At 36.7% G+C, this 19,932-nt stretch overlaps 1 protein-coding gene across 4 annotated transcripts in view; it reads right to left on the bottom strand.

Annotated features, from left to right (window-relative positions):
* Positions 1-19,932, bottom strand: part of NOL4 (nucleolar protein 4) — a 201,491-nt gene that overhangs the window by 40,582 nt on the left and 140,977 nt on the right. For 3 of the 4 annotated variants that reach the window (XM_027792460.2, XM_027792461.2, XM_027792463.2), the window contains exons 7-8: positions 10,614-10,793; positions 9,684-9,875 (exon numbers count right to left, since the gene is read on the bottom strand). In XM_027792460.2, coding sequence (XP_027648261.1) covers positions 9,684-9,875; positions 10,614-10,793 — 372 coding nt within the window. The remainder of the gene's footprint in view (positions 1-9,683; positions 9,876-10,613; positions 10,794-19,932) is intronic. The other variant, XM_027792462.2, reaches the window with a different exon arrangement.

Genomic DNA, 19,932 nt, shown 5'->3' with positions numbered 1-19,932 from the left:
GAACTATCTAGAGTGAACCTTAGGGAGAACATAATGAATGTACGGTTAAATCACCTGGGGAGAAAATTACTGTAACAAAGCACAGGTGAAAAATCATCTGATCAAGGTTTGGTCCTATCAGCTCAGGCTGTCTAGTCTTGCACTCACTGAGAAGATGAACACAGTCCTCTGTCACTAAAAGTAAAGCTGTTAAAGAAAAGATTTTCTGTTCCATGAGATGTCGTATCTGAAATGTCAAAAAGATCAATTTTGTAAAGCCTTGCCTAAGAGGAAAATTTGCTTTGAAATATCCACTTTTTTTCAAAATGTTTTTTAAATAAACTGAATTAATAGCCCCATCTTCTAATCTCAGAGGTCCCTTTTGGTTTAGCTTAACTTCCTCATCTTCTATACTTCTGATTATTCATGATATCTGTCATGTCTATCAGCTACAAAACCACTTCTGTAACAAGCTCAAGCATCCAGGTCCTTGCGGGGTTCTGAACATTTCTCAACTCCCTGTCTGAGGGTGAGACATAAAGGCTGTGGAAAACGTGGCAAAAGCAACTTCATTCGTTTCTGCAGAAGGGATCCTGCAGATCTCAGCCAAATCAGAGTTTTCCAGCTTCCCAGGCTCCTGGGAGCTGAGTGCTGGTTCCTGCATGTTTGGGACTACAGCAGGAAATGTGGGAGACAAGGAGTCCTTATTTCCGAGGGCTCCCTCCACAATCCCTGGATCCCCAGCCTGCCCATTGGACTAGCAGGAAGCCAGGTTTCATTTTACTGGAGTATGTCAAAACAGAAAATCTTTGACAAACTAACGTTTCTAAAAGGGGAAAAAATAAAGGCATTATCAAAAAATTCCTGGTCAACCTTTACTGGTAGAATTCACCTAGTGTTGTTTGATACATAATATTCACAGCCCCAGTCTGGAATTTCTTTCACTTCACAGTGACGTAAAGCAAGAAATAACTATACTGGAACTACTCATGTGTAAAGCAACAGAAAGGAAGCAAGCCTCTAAATATTAGTCTACCAAAACAAGCAATTCACATTGCAAAATTAGATGGCAGGATAACATTTTTGTCATTTTGAACAACTGACAGATAGAAGGGAGGCATGTGAAAATTTTACAATAACTTTCAGGTGAAGAGATGAATAAAACTTACAGGGAATCTGTTAAACAGTTTAATACAGACCTTCTGAAAAGACTGTATGCCTCTGTCCATCACACAGCAGCAGTATACAGAATTCTTTTGTATTTACTTGGAAACGCAATACTGCTTGTGACTGCACTAAAATAGCAGCCACATTTTGAACACACATATTTTTTTTGGTTTTGTACATCTCTTCAGTTGACACAACTAACATTCAGCCTCTAATATGATGTAGGTGAAGAGCATTTTGACAAAAGTAGTAAAGGAAACCTGTTAAATTTCATGTACATGTGGATGCGTCTGTTTTTAACATCTTTTGAAGCAACCAATACTCAGGAAGTGGTTGAAATTCCTTCAGTAGCCCAAGGGATATGACCAACCCCCTCTAGTCTATTCATACATTTGAAACTGCATTTCAAGATAATTTAAACTTGATTATTCTGACCATCACAGAGCCTGAAGATGACAACGACAACAAAGCAACAAGCACACATAACCACCATATTGGAAAGGAACTATTGCATGGTTTTAAGATAAATCATTTTTGTGCAAATTGACATGAAGACTTTATACACTCATCCCCTTATCGCTTTCTGAAATATGCACAAATTATTGACAGATATAGTTTTGCAGATTTCTTAATGAAAAATCAAATTAGTCAATACTTCTTTGTAGTCAAATAACTGTTGGTCTCCTTTAAAGAACATTAAAGCTAATGAAGATTCTTCCATGGCTTTGGTGGTCTTTAGATCTGGCTCTCAAAAAATAAAGTGCCTTTCTGGAGTTACAGAGTAGTCCTGTAAGGTTGCTGATTTTTTAGTAGTTGAAATCAGAAATCCTTGGCTCAAATTCTCTAGAAATGAGCTCTATTAGTATAATCTCTGATTCCTTAACATAAAAGAGACTGGCACTTTCAATGTGCTGTAAAATACCCATTTGCATTATGCCAACTGTATACAATATCACCAGGTCTTCTGTTTAAAGGGAGGTAGCTTTGCAGGATCTTCATGGGAAACAAAATACCCTTTTGGGCACATTCATACAGTTTCTGTGTTTCTATAAGGAATCTAAAAACCTGCTATATTCTCATTTCAAGTGTACTTTTTCGGTAAAAATCTACCAATTACTGATAGAATAGATTGTATTTCAGTCTAAACCACTAGGAGCAGAATATTCACCAAAAATAAGTCTGCAATCTGCTGTACATGCTGTCCTCCTGTGGTTAAAGATGTTGTCTACCTTGGCATTTTTTGTGAAATCCAGTATTTATATAAATAAAACACAAAGCTGTCATACAGAAGCTTGGTCTAGATACTCATATTACACCAGACTCAGTTATGGAAAAATAAAGCTATTATTTCAGATAATGGGCACACATGCACACCTGCTAAAATGCCAAAATTTATAACCTGACATTTGTGCATAATACTACTCTCTAGTTTAGGCAAATTAATACTGAAAAGATCTTTCAGTATAAGGCAGTTGTGAGCGCATAAACATGAAAGTGACAATTTTGTTCACAGAGACCCTAAGATCACCTAAGTCCAACCATTAACCCAGCACTGCCAAGTTCACTCCTAAACCACATCCCTAAGCACCACATCTACAGGTCCTATAGATACCTCCAGGAATGGTAACCCAGCCACTTCCCTGGGCAGCCTGTTCCAATGCCTGACCACCCTTTCTGTGAGGAAATTTTTCCTAACATCCAATCTAAACCTCCCCTGGTGCAACTTGAGGCCATTTTCTCTTGTCCTATTGCTTGTTACTTGGGAGAAGATGTATGAACTCTAATACAAAAATGTGAATGAGAAAATATTTTAACTATTACTCAAACTTGAAAAAAAAAAAAGCTCTAAATTTTCCACAGTGATTGGGCATCTGAAGGTGAAGATGAATGCCTACGATACCTCACTGACAGTAACCGAGTATTTCCAGAGGTACCACTAAGCACTTCTTTGCATGTTGGTGCTCCTAACAACATGATACTCACTAGTGCTTTCCTTCATGTCAGTTTTTTCCTTAGGTCCCATAAGGCTAGTTCATTTCCAAAATGAAATAGTGCAAATACGCCACAACTCATTCATAATAAACTTACTAAGTTCTAACACAATGTGTTAAAATCCCCAACATATTTATAACAGTATGCAATTGCTAAAGAGAGTATTTTCATAGAAAATATCCAAAACACTTTATAAGAGAGGGTACGCATTATCTTCAAATGAGATTTTTTAGTGAGTGTAATGCAGTGAAATGTATGACACAGAACTTTCCTACACTACACAGTAACAAAGAATTCAGAAACCTTTCCACAGAGTATTTTTAAATTTACAGACTGAAGTACAGTACTGCACTCTATTGGACATACTTTTATAATTGTCAATTAGTACAGAATAGTGAAATATGAAAAACCGGACTGGCATTTTAATGCTTGTAGCACTGCATTTCAGTCTGGGTTTTGATATATTTTGCTCAGTCTTGCAGTCTTGTGATACTCAATTGTAACACCTAGTAAGGAATTCAAAGATATAACTAGAAATGTTTTTTAATTAATGGCAGAAGAGGCTTTCTAAAATGTTCAGTGATCGTCACATCAATTTTTTAACTTTTCAGCTTTAAAGTACATTTAATTGAAACATTGCATGTTGCACCTTGATTATGACAGCACCTAAATATATCCATATATATATTAACATATTCATATTCCTGCCTAAATGTTAAGCAAGCAACACATTCCAATCAACCACCATTCTGCTCCTACTGTTGCTGCTGCGCCTGTATATGGGACCAAGTCCTGCTCCACTTATTTGAGAAAGTGGTTTCAGTGGAGCTAGCAGAAATTTTAAATGACTATGTGAATAAATAAAAAATATGTGAAAAAAGAATACCTGTCTGACCTTATCCACCTAAAACACAAGTATTTTGTCTAAACTAGTCATCTAGGATTCTTTTTTGTTTGATTGGAAAGACAGGTATCTCCAGAAGCTGACTCATGAGACAGCTGGGAATGAACCTCTCTGGATTGGTTTATCTAAGCCCTTCACCAATTACTAAGGGAGTCCAAGTCACCTAATTTCTCAATCAAACTTAGGTAAGATTACCTCTGTCCCAAATGAATCTGGTATTTCATAGTGACAGAGAAGCCCAGGAATTGTCATGCTGAACTAACTCCTTCTGAGTTAGGTGGAGATTGGATTTGACACTCCAAAAGCAAACAGTTTACTAGCAAAACTCCAGAGGACTAGGAAAAACTGAATCTGATTTAACATTATCTCCTGTTTCCCCTAAACAGATACTGAACTGGCTCCCTGTCCTTAACCTAGTGGCACAAACCAGCTATCAAGTAACACTGCAGCAGAGGTATAAGAAAAACTGACATATTTACTACTTTTTGTCTGATTTAAAGTTTACAAGTCATCAGGGTCAACATTCCTTTACACCATATATTTTTTCCATAATTTTTTTTTTTCCCCCTACATCAGAACTTATTGCCATTTTGAAGGGGATTGGTTTTCTTCGAAATGCAATTGAAAAAGTGAAACAAATATCAAATTGCATTCCTATCTTTACATCTGTCACAGAATGTAGAAGACTAATTACTGTCAGGTTGCTAGGTATTTTTTATTTTTTTAGTTTTAATTCTTTTTCCAAATATCATGCCTTTTTCAAAGTTAACTACTTCACATTTTCCAAGGTTATTGGAAAAAGTATAACTTCTTCTGCCACTCTCTTTTCCAAAATTGCCGATACTTCCAAAAGTTATTTAAAAGCACAAGGTATCTGAGACAAATTTACAAGGTAGTTCTTAAAAGTCATATGAGTAATCACTTAATTGTTTGGGGGGTGTGTCTGTGTAATATTTAATAGTCTTAGGGAAACTGTTTATAGAATATGTTTTTTAAGGATGTGAGACCTAATGGAAAAAATAAAAATTTGTCAGAGAAAGCTTTGCCCTTTTTCAGCCATCAGACTGTTACATAAACTAACCACTGTCAAACAAGGGTAAGATGCTTAGAAAGTGACCAATCAACAGAGCAACAACTCTATTATTATTTGTACATCTTCACGTAACTGCTTTTGTGATAATTTCCTTAACGCTTCCCAGCTCATTAATCAAGATTAAGCATGAGTCCCTGGATCCACAGACCCTCATCTTCCTGAAAGCACTTAAGACCTTTCCAGCCATAACAGGGCTGGAGGACCGAAAAGCCATGTGACTGCATGGCCAGCTGGACTATTCAGCACTCAATTCAGTAAATAATGAAAGCTTCCCCTCTCTAAAGCTAAAACTTAAAAACAGAGGCTAGATGTCTATCCGGAGAAATCTTAACAAGGCAAATTTCAGAAAAGGTACCCCCTTCTGAAAACCAGTCCCCCCAAAAGTTTCTCAGTCACAACACAGAAGCACTCGAAGCCTCTAAACGTATTTTAAACACCTTGATCAAGATGTTCAGAGTTGCAAATTGTTGAAATACCTCTTAGAGCAAATTGGCACAACCAAATGACAGAAGCAGCAAAAGATAAAGAGCTCAGTTATTTGTTATTGCGGTTGGTGATAGGACAGAAGGGGCTAGGATGAACAACACAGGGATCTGAGGAACTGTCTTCAGGCATAGTGTGACTTTTCTCTGACACATCCAAACTTGCTTTCTGACAATGAAAAACATTTGTGACTAGCCTTTTCTCTCCAATATATAAGAGCACTTTGTTCTTTGATACTATCACTTTGTATTACAGTAGTGCCTAGGAAGGAGGGTTTCCTTTTGCTTAAACAAAAGGAAGAATCACTTTGTGAATGACAGTTTAAAACCTTGCTCTTGCATTAGGATACACACAGAAAAAATGACATAACTGTAAAAAGATACTGTAAGATGCAGTTTCAAACTGAATGCAGTGAGACTGATGATAGGAGATCATGAGGATGGGACAAAGCAGACAGTAGTAAGAAAATGTAATTATTAAGTCAGTTCAAATGCATTTGATTATTTCTAGCATCTAAAATTTTTATGGACTGTAGCTAAATAAATACATACCACATATCCTCAGCAGCTGTCTACTATTTTTTTTTTCATTGGCAGTTTTCTATAGATACAGGGGCTGGGACAAGTCTAAAGGATGGATTTTAAAATAATGAAACAGGTCATTTGACCATTTCAGAAAGAAAACTCCTCTTGTATAGCATATATAGGTCACAAAACACTTAATGTATATAAAGGAATTCTCATTAATATTAGTCCTTGAGAAAGAGGCAATAATATTTTTTTTTTCTTTTGCGTATGGGCTAATGAAGAAAAAAAGAAAGAATTTATTTAAGAACATTAAGAAGTTCACGAAGTGCTGCAGCATAGCGCAGATGGAGCACAACCTAGAGATCCCCTCCAAAAGCCAGTGATTTCAGAACTTGACAAACTTCCCTCCCAACGAAAGATTCTGAGCAAGACCATAGAAATTAGTAAAAAAACATTCTCAACAATCTATAAGCAAGAGACAATTGGAGGAGAAAAACAATCTTACAATTAATGAGAAAAACAGTGCCTTGTTGAGGGATGCGCTTGTGTCAGAATGCAAAAGGCACAATTACAAGCTAAACAGTCAAATGGGGAAAGCATTTCCAATGTAGAAAGGGACCTCCTCAAAGGAATATTTGTAAAAAGAAGCTATGCAAGCTGCCTTGGAGTCCACAGACATCTGTCATAAGCAGAAGTGTAATGACTATAACCAATCTCTTAAAAATATTAATACTATGAAACACATTAATTAACAATATGAACACTCATGAGACTGAGCCTGTCCCATTGCCTCAGAGCTAGAACTGGCCTGTTATATAGCAAGGATTGTTGTCTGGACTACAGATGGCAAATAATTGACAGAAACAGGCTTCAGGCATGCTTTTTCATCTTTACCATGCAGTCTTACACTTATTTAACTTAGCGTGTACATTTTCTTTTCACTTCACAATATGATGCTGAACAGCTGAAGTGTTCCACACAGTCTGAACTGTCATATGCCATATATAAGATTATTCTCTTTTTCTCTTGCAAGTAGATGCTCAAAATGTAGCATTCTGAAGCTGAACAAAATGAAAAATTTGTGTTTAATAAGTCTACAGCAAAAGACATCTCCCGTGGAGATTATTATCTGACATCCTATTTAATATAACAACGGTAGCACTGTTGCTCCTGAGGAGATCATTATCCCGTTTTGCTGTATCTGAGGGTACTACGTTATGCAAATCAACACCAACATGTCCCTTCATGAGTGTTTTGAACAAATCCTATTATCCAGACAAAGTGATTCTTTTCCACTGTCAAAACAGTAAGTACATACAAAACAATCATACAGTCAAGCGTCTCTGTCCATGGTAGCATTTTTAAAGGCTGCCTATTACCAGGAGATGTTGATACGGTAATTTAAAAACCAGAAAATAATTAAAAACAACAAATGGATACATATTACATTTCCGAATTATTTAAGACATAAACATGAACAACCACTTATTTTCTTAGGAAGTTAATGGGAGCTCCTCCAAAGCCTTTGCATAGTCTTTGGCTTGTGTTCCTACCTGTGAACAGGAAAGCAGGAGATTTCCTTTCAGGCCCAAGAGGGCTGAAATCTTTGGCATGAGCTCCAGTGCTTTGTCACTTCCGTTCATAGGCAGCAAAGTCAATATTTTAAAGGGTAATTTTTTTTGTTTAAAAATAAATAAAGCCCATCATAAACTGTATAAAAACAGGGAATATTTCTGAACTATAAAGACTGCCTATTTGATTCATGTTCCTGGTAATCTTTGCTCCTTTTCTCCTCCCAGGAATAAATTTGCTCCTGCAACCTTTATTCGTATGAAAGTAACATTTGCAAATGTGCACTGAAGTCAAGCCAAGCTAGCTCTTATGGGTCAGACTGTAAGCCCCTTATTCCTACCGCAAAACAGTTGTGCAAGTCTTTCAGATGACAAAAAATGAGCCAGTTTACATAACTGCTCATCAGTGTGAATAATGACAGTAATGAGGCCATAAATTGGAACAGTGAGGAGACTTGCTAGCATTAGCTAATTTTGTAAGTATATTCAATTGAAAGTACAGCAAAATAAAAATATTTTGCATTGTGAAAGCTGAACTTGATGTTGCTGAATTATTTTCAGCCAGAATGAGTAGATGCAATTTGATGCTACTTAGTGTATTGTAGAAAATATTTTCTTTCTGTTTTTCCTTCTTTTATTTTGGAAGGCTGCAATCTGACACGTACACCACCAGTCAGTCTTTGGCACTTTTATCTGTACAGATGTCCTTTATTCTACCTGTCTCTCTTCATCTGTGTTTCCATTGTTCAGAAACAGTGTTATCCCAATGTTTCAAATAATAAAATCATGCAGAAGATTAGAATCACAAACACATACATTTATTTTCTGTCTTTGCCTTTCATGTTATGCAGTAACAGTCTTACCCTACAAATAAACCTGATACTTTGTTCTTAAAACTGTCAGTTAACATCTTAAGCAACATAGAGAAATCATAAGCATTCTGCAAAGACTGCAGGAAGAGAAAGAGAGAAAGAGAGAATCAGTAAAATTCAATCATCTCCAGTAATTTTTAAATGTAACTAATGGGTTTGCAGATGATTCATTAAAAAAAATGATATGTTTAATCACTAAATGATAACTATTTGTAATGATGAGGTGATTTTATTGTCATCTAAAGGCCAGAGAGATAGCTAAAGCACATCAACCATAAGATGTGTAGCTATTTAGTTTCTTCCAAATTTTCTGGGGTTTGGAAGTACAAAAGAAGATTTATTATTAGCCCACTCTTGTGCTACTAAGTAATATATTAATGTCTGAAAACACTGACAGTTGAATACCATCATAATTTTCATGGGTTTTGGTTAAATAACAATTACTAAAGCATTTGGATGCTCAAACTGTAAGCTCGGTATCTGTGTTTTTAAACCATTTAACGTGTTTTGCACACCTATATATCAATTGGAAGATATCAAAGGAGTAACTTCTACTGATAACTGGTAGGCTATAATGTACAAGAAAAAACCCCAAAGCTAAAACCATTGCCAGTGCAGTGTTACTACACTGGGTATTTTCCTGGGTATAGCACTTCTCTAGCAGGATCTAATTTTTACAAAGCTCACAGAAATCCAGTTACCAGAGGCATTTTAAAGAAAAATCCATCTTACTGCAAGACTTTTCAAGACTTACAGCAAGGCAAAAATCTCTAACTGTAACCTACAGTAGGAAATAAGTCACTATATATGTGATCATCTGGTTTCCCTCCTTATGCCTTGCTTTGTTCTTCTTTTTCTATACATCCATACTAGCTCATCTTGTGAACTCTGATGTCTCAAAGCATTTTTAAACCAGTGAACGAAGGGAGTAAGTTCAGGAAGAATGAAGGCGGGGAAAAGAAACCTCTGACCTGGTATTACCAAAAAAAAATAAACAAACAAAAAAAAGACACTAAGATGAAAACAAAATAGTGCCATGGATTTACGTATGGGGTTTTGATGGAAACTAGGGCTGGGTTTTAAATCAAAACTCACCATCTCAAAACCACTTCTTTTCATCCGCCTGCAGGACTTGAGGTAAGTACGTATGCGTTTTCTGGCACGCTCTTGATACTCAGGGAATTGTCGCCTGCATGAGTCAATGATAGCCTGGATCTTTTCTTTGGGCTGCTTAGAGATTGGGACCATTCGGTCCAAGTTTTCATCTACAAACAGCCTGACAAACATCTGTTGGCAAGAGGGAGACAGAGGAGATGGGTTTGGAGGGCGGCTCTCTTCTCTTCCTAGCTTCCTGTCTTGATTACTGATAGGAAGACATTTTTTCTATCCACTGAAGAGCTTTGTAATGGGAAGCCAGAAATATTAAGCAAACAGTTCTTTAAAGTGTTATTTTCTGGGGGCCGATTAAAAAAATAGACAAGAAAAGAATAGTCTATAGGACACAGAACTTGTGAGATAAACCAGAACAGACTGTGAAAACAAGCACTGCTTAAGTTTCATTATTAACAATAAGCTGTGATTGCTAATCGTTTTGTAGAACTGATGCTCACTTTTTCGTTTGAACAATTGCTTGTGTTTTCATGCATAATTACATACATTGGGAAAGCAATAGAGAACAGCTGACCACCAGAATGGTCTTCTGATAAACTAGCTACAGCCCCTTTCCATTCAATGGGTGAACATGCACATACACACATCCACATACACACACACGGGCGCACATGCACACATACAAAACAAAGCTTTGTTTTCCTCACTGGTAAAGATGGCACTCTGCCTTAAAATTCTAAATAAAACACAGTAAATCTGTTTTCTGTTGGCAAGAGTTCAATGTGCATTAAAATAATAATTGAAACAAAAATCCTGCAAATTAAATTAATGTGCCTTTAATATTGTCAAACTTACCCATAAATAACAATGTAAAGGAATAGCAGAAGTAAACAAGACAAGTGCAAGAGGACTTACGTTAAAAGCTTTCAGTCGCTCAGCTTCTACCCCATCTGACTCATTAACCTTCTCAGGATCTTCCTGTTCATCATGGTCATCCTCATCCTCATCTCCTCGATTCAGAGACAGATCTTCAGCACCTCTGCCTACACTCTCATTCTTGCCAGAGTCATAGCTTGAATAGCTATGTGCAGGGGACTGAAAATAGACAAAAAGAATATGTTTGTAAAAATTCAGCATGGAAATAAGGTCTACTCATAAAAATGCTTTATAAATATTTAAATAATTCCATGATTTCTTTTTATTCTTTATTATTAACATAAAGTGCTTATAATTCTTGTAAGAGCAATTCCCAATAACATTCATTTCAGTACTTTAAAAAACGTGACCGGCTGCAAATTCAGTAAATCAATTAACAAATGAATTACCTATGATGATTACAGTTAACATGAGATCTTTGCTATACAACCTTGTTTAAGTACTACCTGCAGAAGTATCTTACAAATACCAACTGCCTTGTATTGGACAAGATGTAAAGAAGGGGCAGTTAATTTGCACAAAACTGTGAAGGATTAAGAATTACACATTTAAGGCAAAGAGAATTTAAGTAGGAAACACTGATATTGATCCAATCGATATGAATTATTATCAAGAGCTGCAATAATTTATTCAAAACATGGAGATGATTATGTTCTGGTTTCACCTGCAAAACACCAGAAAGGATTAGAAATGTGTAGGTTTGTTATGTGTGTAGATTTTGAATGCTCTTCTGAGAATCATGTAGTAAAACCATTTTCTCTTTGCATATCAGCATTCAGAACTTCCCCCTGAGCAGAAATTCAGATTGCTGGATGAAACAGATGACCATCTCATTAAAGCATACACATTTGTATGACCAAAAACTTTTCAATTACCAAAAGTCAATACTTTGCATTTTCCCCTGAAATATCAAGACTTCAGTTACCTGTTTCCTCTGCATGCACTTCAAACTGCAGACCACAAAAAGATACTAGTAAGAAGCCCTCTACAACTTAACACTTAAAGATCAAAGCTTTCCCTGAGTCACACAACAGTATCAGAAAGTATCTTCACCAGAACCATCAGATTCATGTTTATATAATTCAGAGCACAATTTTACTTCTAGAATATTTAAATCCTGTAATATTTAAATATTTTTCTCTCTTACTTCAAAGTAAGTTAATACTGTAGTCTATTAACATCAGAGTCCTAAATCAAGTGCTACATGAGGAACTTCACATACACACTTTTTCAGGTGCCTTCTGCCTCAATGTCACCAAAAGTCAGGAGCATAATGTCTCAAACAAAAATACATTTCAAATACTGAAAATCACATGCCTTCATCTACATTTTCAGCTTCTTAAAAACGTCTTTATTTCAGGGTGTTTTCACCAACAACAAATGTAGCTGGGCACTGAGGTTGGAGGGAAAGGCCAACAAAACCATTCATCTTTAAGGTATACTTGCTTAATATTCTTACTCCCACCTTCCTTTTTTCTTTCCCTGTTTTTACTACCATCTTATGTTGGCCCTGTAGTACACCACTGGAGTCACTCCCATACATTTCCTTGCCTTGACTTAACAGCACTCATACCCCAAGCCTTCCTTTTTTTATCTATCCTCCCTAGACTATATACTGACAGTACAAATCCCCTGGGGTTCCACTTTTTAATCCCTAGTGCTCCTAACATCAGATCTTGCAGCCTCTCTCGTCCCCTTCCTTGAGTCTCTTCAGTGTTGAGACCACTCTCCATTCCCTCGACCATTACTGCAGATGTAGGGAGAATGAGAAAACACTGAAAGAAAACAGAAGAGCCATCCTCTGGATACAAACACCTTCAACAAGTAGCGAGCTCACCATCACCTCTTCCCTTCCTACAGCCTATGACTGCACAGTTATGAGGCAAGAAATTATTGAGGGTTCAGCATGAGATAGACATGAGATAGCATGGGAAGGTAAGACCTGGGAAAGCAGTAAAAAAGACCTGTTCCTTTTCTTGACATACTGGTATTTTGTTCTGTGAAGATGATGAATATCTACATTGCTGCCCATTCAGGCAACTCCTCCCTGTAGGAGGTGTTGAATCCACTGAATTATCAGACTTCAGTAGAATATGGTTCCATCCTGATAGGAGATGATGTCTATAACATAAGTGTCTAGCATATATAAGCAACCGTGTTTAACCTGGCCAATGGCTACAAGAAGGCCAGCAGCTATAGCGTAAGCAAGCTGTTATGAAGGGAAAAAAAAAAAAAAAAAAAAAGAATGATATTCCTTGATCCTGAAGAAATTCCCAGAAGAAATGTTTTGAAAAAGATGGTTACAATTGGTAGACTTACTGTAATTGTGTCCAAGTGCTGTGCAGTGGAAGCTCTGACTTATACCGCAAGACTTGTTCTTTTGTACTTTGTTTCCCCTTGTGCTACAGCATGCAGAGGGCTTCTAGATAATTAAAAAGCTATTCCATGTGCTACGTGCCACATAAAGCTGTAGAAGCTACTGCCCTGAAGAACCCTACCGTCTGAAACCCTTATTCTGCAAACACTTGATTTCACATGAGTCATTTTCATCAGACTAAATCCAATTAGACTACTCCTGTGCATAAACTTAAACAGATGCAAAACTGATTTCAGTATGTACATATGTTTGGGCTGGATGCCAAGATCATAAATTATGCACCAGGACTGAGATTTGCTTTTGAGAAGGAAAGAAATTCAGGCCAAAATGGATTAGCTATGTCTCTCAAAAATGCAATAGTTGTGGGCTTTTTTAAAGAAAGTGTCGCATAAGGAGCCTTTTCCAATGACTTCTCCAAAATATTTATTTCAATAACAACTTTAGGATCTTAAATGAACCGTGGAGAATAACATACTCTGAGAAAGTTGCATGGCAGGAATCCATATTGATTCATCATGGATATGAAGACTGTGTACAGTACCAGGAAAAAAAAGATGGGGGTTTTCCTAGCTCTTGTCAACAAACTGAGGGAAAAGGTTACAAAAGCTCAGATAAGAATAAATTTTCTACTTTTTTTATTTCTAGAAAGATGAATATTGAGTCAGAGAAGGAACAGACTGTTTCACTTGTGTTGACTCTGCTGTTGTGTGAAAGCTGATAAGCATTTTCTTCTGGTACTCTACTAAGCAGCTGCAGCGCTAAACAAATATGGAGGAGGACAGCAGAGGACAATTTTTCCTCAGTACACATTCTCCAATTTTAGGTCTTGCTCTGTCATTTCAAAAGGCTGCTTTGCCAGACAGGAACCTGCTCATTGATTCCTGTACACCCCTTGACACGCCTGTTTTTATGGTCCTGCAGTGAGATAGGTCAGAGAAGCGATGGTGGTTAAAACGTTTTGGGGTTTTTCTTGGGGTTGCTTTTATTTTCTTCTGCCAACCTGTTTAAGATCAGGATCAGTTCTTGGCTCCAATTCACTACATGAAAGCACAAACCTTGGTGCTGACAGGAGACTGTAAGCATGGAAGGAGTAGAGGGAGCATACACATCTCTGTTGACAGCAATGCAAGATTAAAGCAATCATGGAGCGGAAGAATTCGTAGACACAAGATGTTTCACAGGCGAAACCTTTGTGCTTAACAACGTGGGTTGGAAAAGAAAGTGGCAGCAACGTAAAATAAAAAATCATTCAAGAACAAATGAGGCCAAGGCTAAGGACACGAGTATTGCCTCCCCCAAACATTTAGATGATTATAAAGTCATCTTAAAAATACTGAGATGTTGATGATATCTTCTGACCATTTTGTCCTTGCCTTTTTCTGAAGGTACTGAGCTCATTATTTTAATCTCTTCCTTGCAATAATAAATATTAGACACTTCTGCTTTATAAAAATAAAAGTAAAGGTCCTTGCCTAACAACCTGCTTTCAGGAGCTTGTGACATGAAATACCAACATCTTCCAATACATTCCAAGCCAGCAACAAAAGTGACCTGAAGTAAAGTAAGTGTCAAATCATACAATAAAAGATCTGGGAGGACATCACAGTGTCATCTAGTTCATTTTGCTGCCACAGAACAAGGTCAGAAGGTCATTCCTGACCACTGTTTGTCTGGTTGTTATCTTAAGACTTTCAGTGACAAAAATGCCATGCATCCCCCAAACAATATGCATCAGTGTTTCACTGTCTTCAGAATTACTAAAATATTCATAACACCCCTCACTGACTTTCATAAACAGTGATAAGACTATTTCTTTTTTACCTGTCTACCACATACCACAATGCAGGACAGGTGTACCTGGAGAAGAGAGCATCTCTTCCCTTTTTACAAGAATCTTTCAGACATTTGAAGACTGCTATCATGTTCCCTCCCCTCAGTCTTCTCTTACAAATAAATTTATTCATGCTATGGAACTCATTCTTACTAGTCCGCCTGTTCTTTATTTGGTCTGAAACTTTCTCAAACAGCAACTCCAAAAACTGCAGAGTGTATACCATTTGAGGCCTTTCTATGGAGGACATATTAATTTATTGTTTGACTGATTCCTAACATGCTTACAGCAGAAAAAGCTTATCACTGTATTTTCAAGATAAAAAAATACCCCATACATGCTAAAGGAAGTAATGCAGAAACCTCATAGCTGCCAACAGAAGTCATGCTGTTATTCTGTGAGAAATAAAGCAGAAGTGATCCAGAACATTAATAAACATAAATTCTACTATAGTGCCCCAATGCCTGGTAGGCTCAGACACTGGCGTATGGCCATCAGACATGGTTTGGAGGATGATGCCATGTGAACTCACTGAAGGAGGCTTCTCCCAGTAACTGATAGCGAAAGACTCTTGGCTATCTTGGTGAGTGTACAACGAAGGTTCTTGATTACTAGAACAAAAGTTATTCAGTGTCAGAAAGTTAATTACTGAGGCTGGTTATTTGTAATGACCAAAAATAGGAAAAATAATGGCTTTGTGATTTTTTTAAAAATGCCTAAAGGGGACAAAGCCTCTGAAGGAAGCACAGCAGATTATTTTTTTTTAAATGAAGCTTCATTTTTCACATTTACATTACATTTTACATTTACATACAGTTGGATAGTGTGTAATTCTTTCAGTTGTTACATTAGACACCTGCAAACCACAGCATCCTGTGAGCTGAAAAGATCTGGAGATTTGAAGTGCTGACAAGACAGTAGTAGTATGGAAAACATAATGCATGGAAGGGAAAGGAATTGTGAGGTAGGCAGAGATGAAAACACTCTACTGGCTATACATGGTTTCTGTTCTAGAAATCTTCCTCCACAAGAGTTACTAAATAGAATTTTTTAATGAGTAAATAAAAAAATAATCTGACATTGACAGAGTTCTGCTCATCCCCTCAGTTGTACCTCCAACCCTTTCTTCCTTATCTTTCTACATCTCAGTCTTTCCCCTGTACCACTACATACACAAAAGACTACAATTTCCACAGTTACTCTTGCAGATTACATGTCCTTTTGCACATATTTTCCCATTGTGCTATTGTGTATATTTTTTATAGAAGTCATTCCTATGATTCAGAAAGTGATTAGAATATTCTTATGACACCAGGTTTGAGTGCTTCAAAGACTTTTTTTTTCCAGATTGTCAATTAAATCAGAACTCGATCTGAATTTTTTATTTCACATGTACATTTTCAACTGATTCTACATATGACAAGGTTTTTGAAAGAAGTGTGACACACTGGATTTCAGTGAACTGACTGTGAGTAAGAAGCATGCATTTATTTGACATAAAAACAAAATTAAAAGGCTAAGCCTGTAAGGTGAAGGGAAAAATTATGTCCTATATCTTCTCCGTAAAATTATATTTGAAATCAATATTTGAATTTTTTTCAAATTTGAAATGCAAAATATTTGAAATCAATATTGGATTCTTAGTGTTCCACTTCCTTTCCTGCAAAAACTATGTATTTTCCATATTGCATGGAACTGGCCTACAGGAGGGAGTGGGGTGGTTTTTTACATTAAATCTATAACATATGTAATATAAATAACACATAAAGAAAACATAAAATACATTTGCCATATGTGCCCTTTTGGTATTAAATGAGGTTAAGCTATGAATTCAAACGTTCCTATCTTTTCCTTTCAATTCAAACCGTAAAGCAGGAGGCGTAACTTCAAAACCAAGGTTCAGCTATTATTCTAAGCAATCCTCTTTCAGTTTTTATAGATAGAGGTCCAGCTCTCTATTATTTTTCATTAATATGCCATTTTTTCCACAATACCTCTTAAATCCTATACCTTTCTCTCCTCCAGATTTTACTGTTATTATAATTTTTACACAGCCCCCTTAAATGTTCAGACTACCACGTGTATGGAACCTTACTGCCCATCATTTTTTTTCTCATTATGTAAAAGACTCTGAAGCCTCAAACACAAATCCAGCTTCTCACCATTTATTTCAAGATCCAGTTAACTTCATTTTTATAAACTTGTCACGTATTTGCTCATCTTACCCATATCTTTGCATCTGACTATGACCAGTTTACTCTTCTTGTTACACCACAGTTGGCCTTTCCAGCTCCTTCATAAAATGTCTCCCTTGCTAATTGGAAGGCGTCATTGTGTATAATTCTGCTATTTGGAGCATGAGGCTAGCAGCATTTTTACCGGAAGAGTGGAGACCTGAAATCTAGGGTTTCATAGGTATGACTCTTATAGAGTGTTACCTAACATGTAAAGTGTTGTGGATTGTATAAGACATTTTAAAAATTTGTATTATGCTGAAATACTAAAAGATGTTTTGTTTGCTTTGTGTTAACAACGTGAGCTCCAGGAAGACAACTGTTCAGTTATTTACAATAGGAACTAAGAAATAAAAAGATTTTTCTCCTGAATTATCTTTGACATGGTCTTTTCTCCAGAGGCATTTTTTTTACAGTAGCCACTGAGAGAACAGTGATTGTTCCTGAGACTACCTACTTATTCTTTCTCAGTAATTAGCCAGTCTATTATCTGTTTGCTTATAATATTCAACAGAAGCATATTTATTAGCAGTAAGTAGAAGTAAACTGTAAATTACCCAGACACTTTCATTCCAGCAGGATTTATCTGGATAGACAGACATTTGGATAATTGAAAGATAAGAAATAATTGAAGGAACCCCTGAAACACAGATCTTCTTGTGCTATATTTTTTCCTTTTAGCTAAAATATAGTCTACCCTAGGTCTATCCCCATTGGTATTGACTGACATTATTGAAATATATCACTTTGCCCTAACAGAAATAGCCTCAGAAATAAAGTAGAGAGTGAAAACAGAGAGGCAGCTAAGAATTCTCAGTCAAGTAGAAGAATGAAGTGTATTTAGAGGTGATAGTTAAGTGAGCTTCTTTCTAATTCACCCACAACCAAACTCTTATTACCTGATTCAAGAAGGCTCCTGCTCCTTGCCCATTCATTCTGGAGGAGCAGAATTCTTGCAGGATCAGATTAAGCATGTCCAAACCTCCCTAGCCCACCAGTGTTGAGAGTATCAGGGCAGAGCCAATTTAACAGAGCAGGACACTCGCCTACCTCTCACAGCGTTTGTTTTACAAAGTTGTTTTATTAATGACAGAATTCCTGTCACTGATGTAGGAATACAGGTATTTTCAACCAAATACTATAAAAAGCTAGTTATATAACCTCCAGTAAGTGGTCATGTTGCAAAATGTGGCTGCTGTGGTTTTGGCAAAAATACAGAGTCCCTTGTGGGATTTGAAAAGTCAAATCTAAATGGTGACAGACTTAAATAAAAGCCTCAATTATTTTTGGCATCATAAATCACTATTTTGAAAGTTTAGAAGGATCTGTCAGAGTTTCTGTGAATTTGAGAAACAGAGTCTGCCACATAGAAAAGCTCCATCACAAAATTCGGGATTTCTGCAAACCGCAAGCCAATAGAGGATTTAAACTTTTCCTTTAGTACACCCCAAATCAAACCAGAAGATCTTATTTAAAATGTTATACTCTTGTAAAAGCCTACCTTACAAAAAACCCAAAACAAACAACAACAAAAAAACCACCTCAAAATACAACACCAAAAAAACCACCTACCTTATTATCAAAGGTAAGGAAACTTCATCAGCAGTCTCTGTGAAGCCAAGAGTGTGGGAGGGTCCCATGTAGTTCTTGTGCTTTTGGTTAAATGCATCAATCAAAAACTTCTATTGGAAAACTACCATTTCTAATTTTTGGTGAAATTTTGACCTTTTGCCAAGAACCTTTAGTTTCCACTCAGATTCCACAGCCTTCCATTTGTCAAGGTTTTTTCATTTTCTCTTTTGTTTTTTAAATGAAATAGCGATAGTTTATATGGGGAGTAGGGAACGTTTTTCTTATGAAATATACTTCAGCGACTACTGAGGTTCCCATTACAGGCAGGTAGTGACCATTTTTGACCACCAATTCTCTGGTCATTTGTTAAACAACTGGCTGGTAAGACTACTAGAAACTATATTGCAAAAACACTGGGCTATTCATTTCTTCTCATTCTATTCAAATTGAGAATGAAACCTCTAATGTAGGCAGCACATTTAGGAAGTAACTAAGATGGAGAAGACCTATATAAACCTGAATATCACAATGACAATCACAATGCAAGCCTTAAGGCTCTCACTCCTCTCTTTGCAGCCTGTCTTCATCTAAGTGACAGAAGAGTAAGACATAGCTGAGCAAGTCTACAGGAATATAACAAACAGCCAAGTTTCACAGGCACTCTCCTGCAAGGTAGCAGCAGCAGCCCTGAAAAAACCCATAATCCTTGACAAAATTCAATCTATCCTTTTAAAGCCCATTTACTAGCCAACAGTTATATCCCTACTGTTACAAAATATCCCAAATGGCTGCTATCTTTCAAATCAAAAATAGTAACTGAATATTACAGCTGCAGTCACAGCCTCTGAAGTCTGACTTAGGTACAACATTATTGTCAGCAAAAGCAGGAACTGAGATACAGGAGTGCAATAATTTCTGGGGTAGTAGTTTAAATGTCCTAAGCTCAATGTTTTATTTCTAGGATTTTAATTTCTTAGTAGTATCTGCATGCAGAAAAATAATGCTATTGTAAATACAGATAGAACAGGCCTCCACATCAACATAGCATCATCAAATACTCTATTTTAATCTTGAGCACGTTGCTGCTGGAAAACCTAAATAGAAGAATACCCTTCCTCACTTTAACAATAAGGAATATGTAGAGGAATGAAGCTGGGTTCGTTATCATTGATAATATACAGCTGTGGGCTGGCTTCAGGGGCGGCGGGTTGGCTGATGTAGGTAAGGTGCAGCTGTGGCTGGTTCTGCTAAGTGGTTGGGCAGCCAAGGAAGAAACAGAGAGAG

This window comes from Falco peregrinus, chromosome 3 (genome assembly GCF_023634155.1).
Source record: "Falco peregrinus isolate bFalPer1 chromosome 3, bFalPer1.pri, whole genome shotgun sequence".
Classification (NCBI taxonomy): domain Eukaryota; kingdom Metazoa; phylum Chordata; class Aves; order Falconiformes; family Falconidae; genus Falco; species Falco peregrinus.
This window is presented reverse-complemented; position numbering and strand designations above follow the sequence as displayed.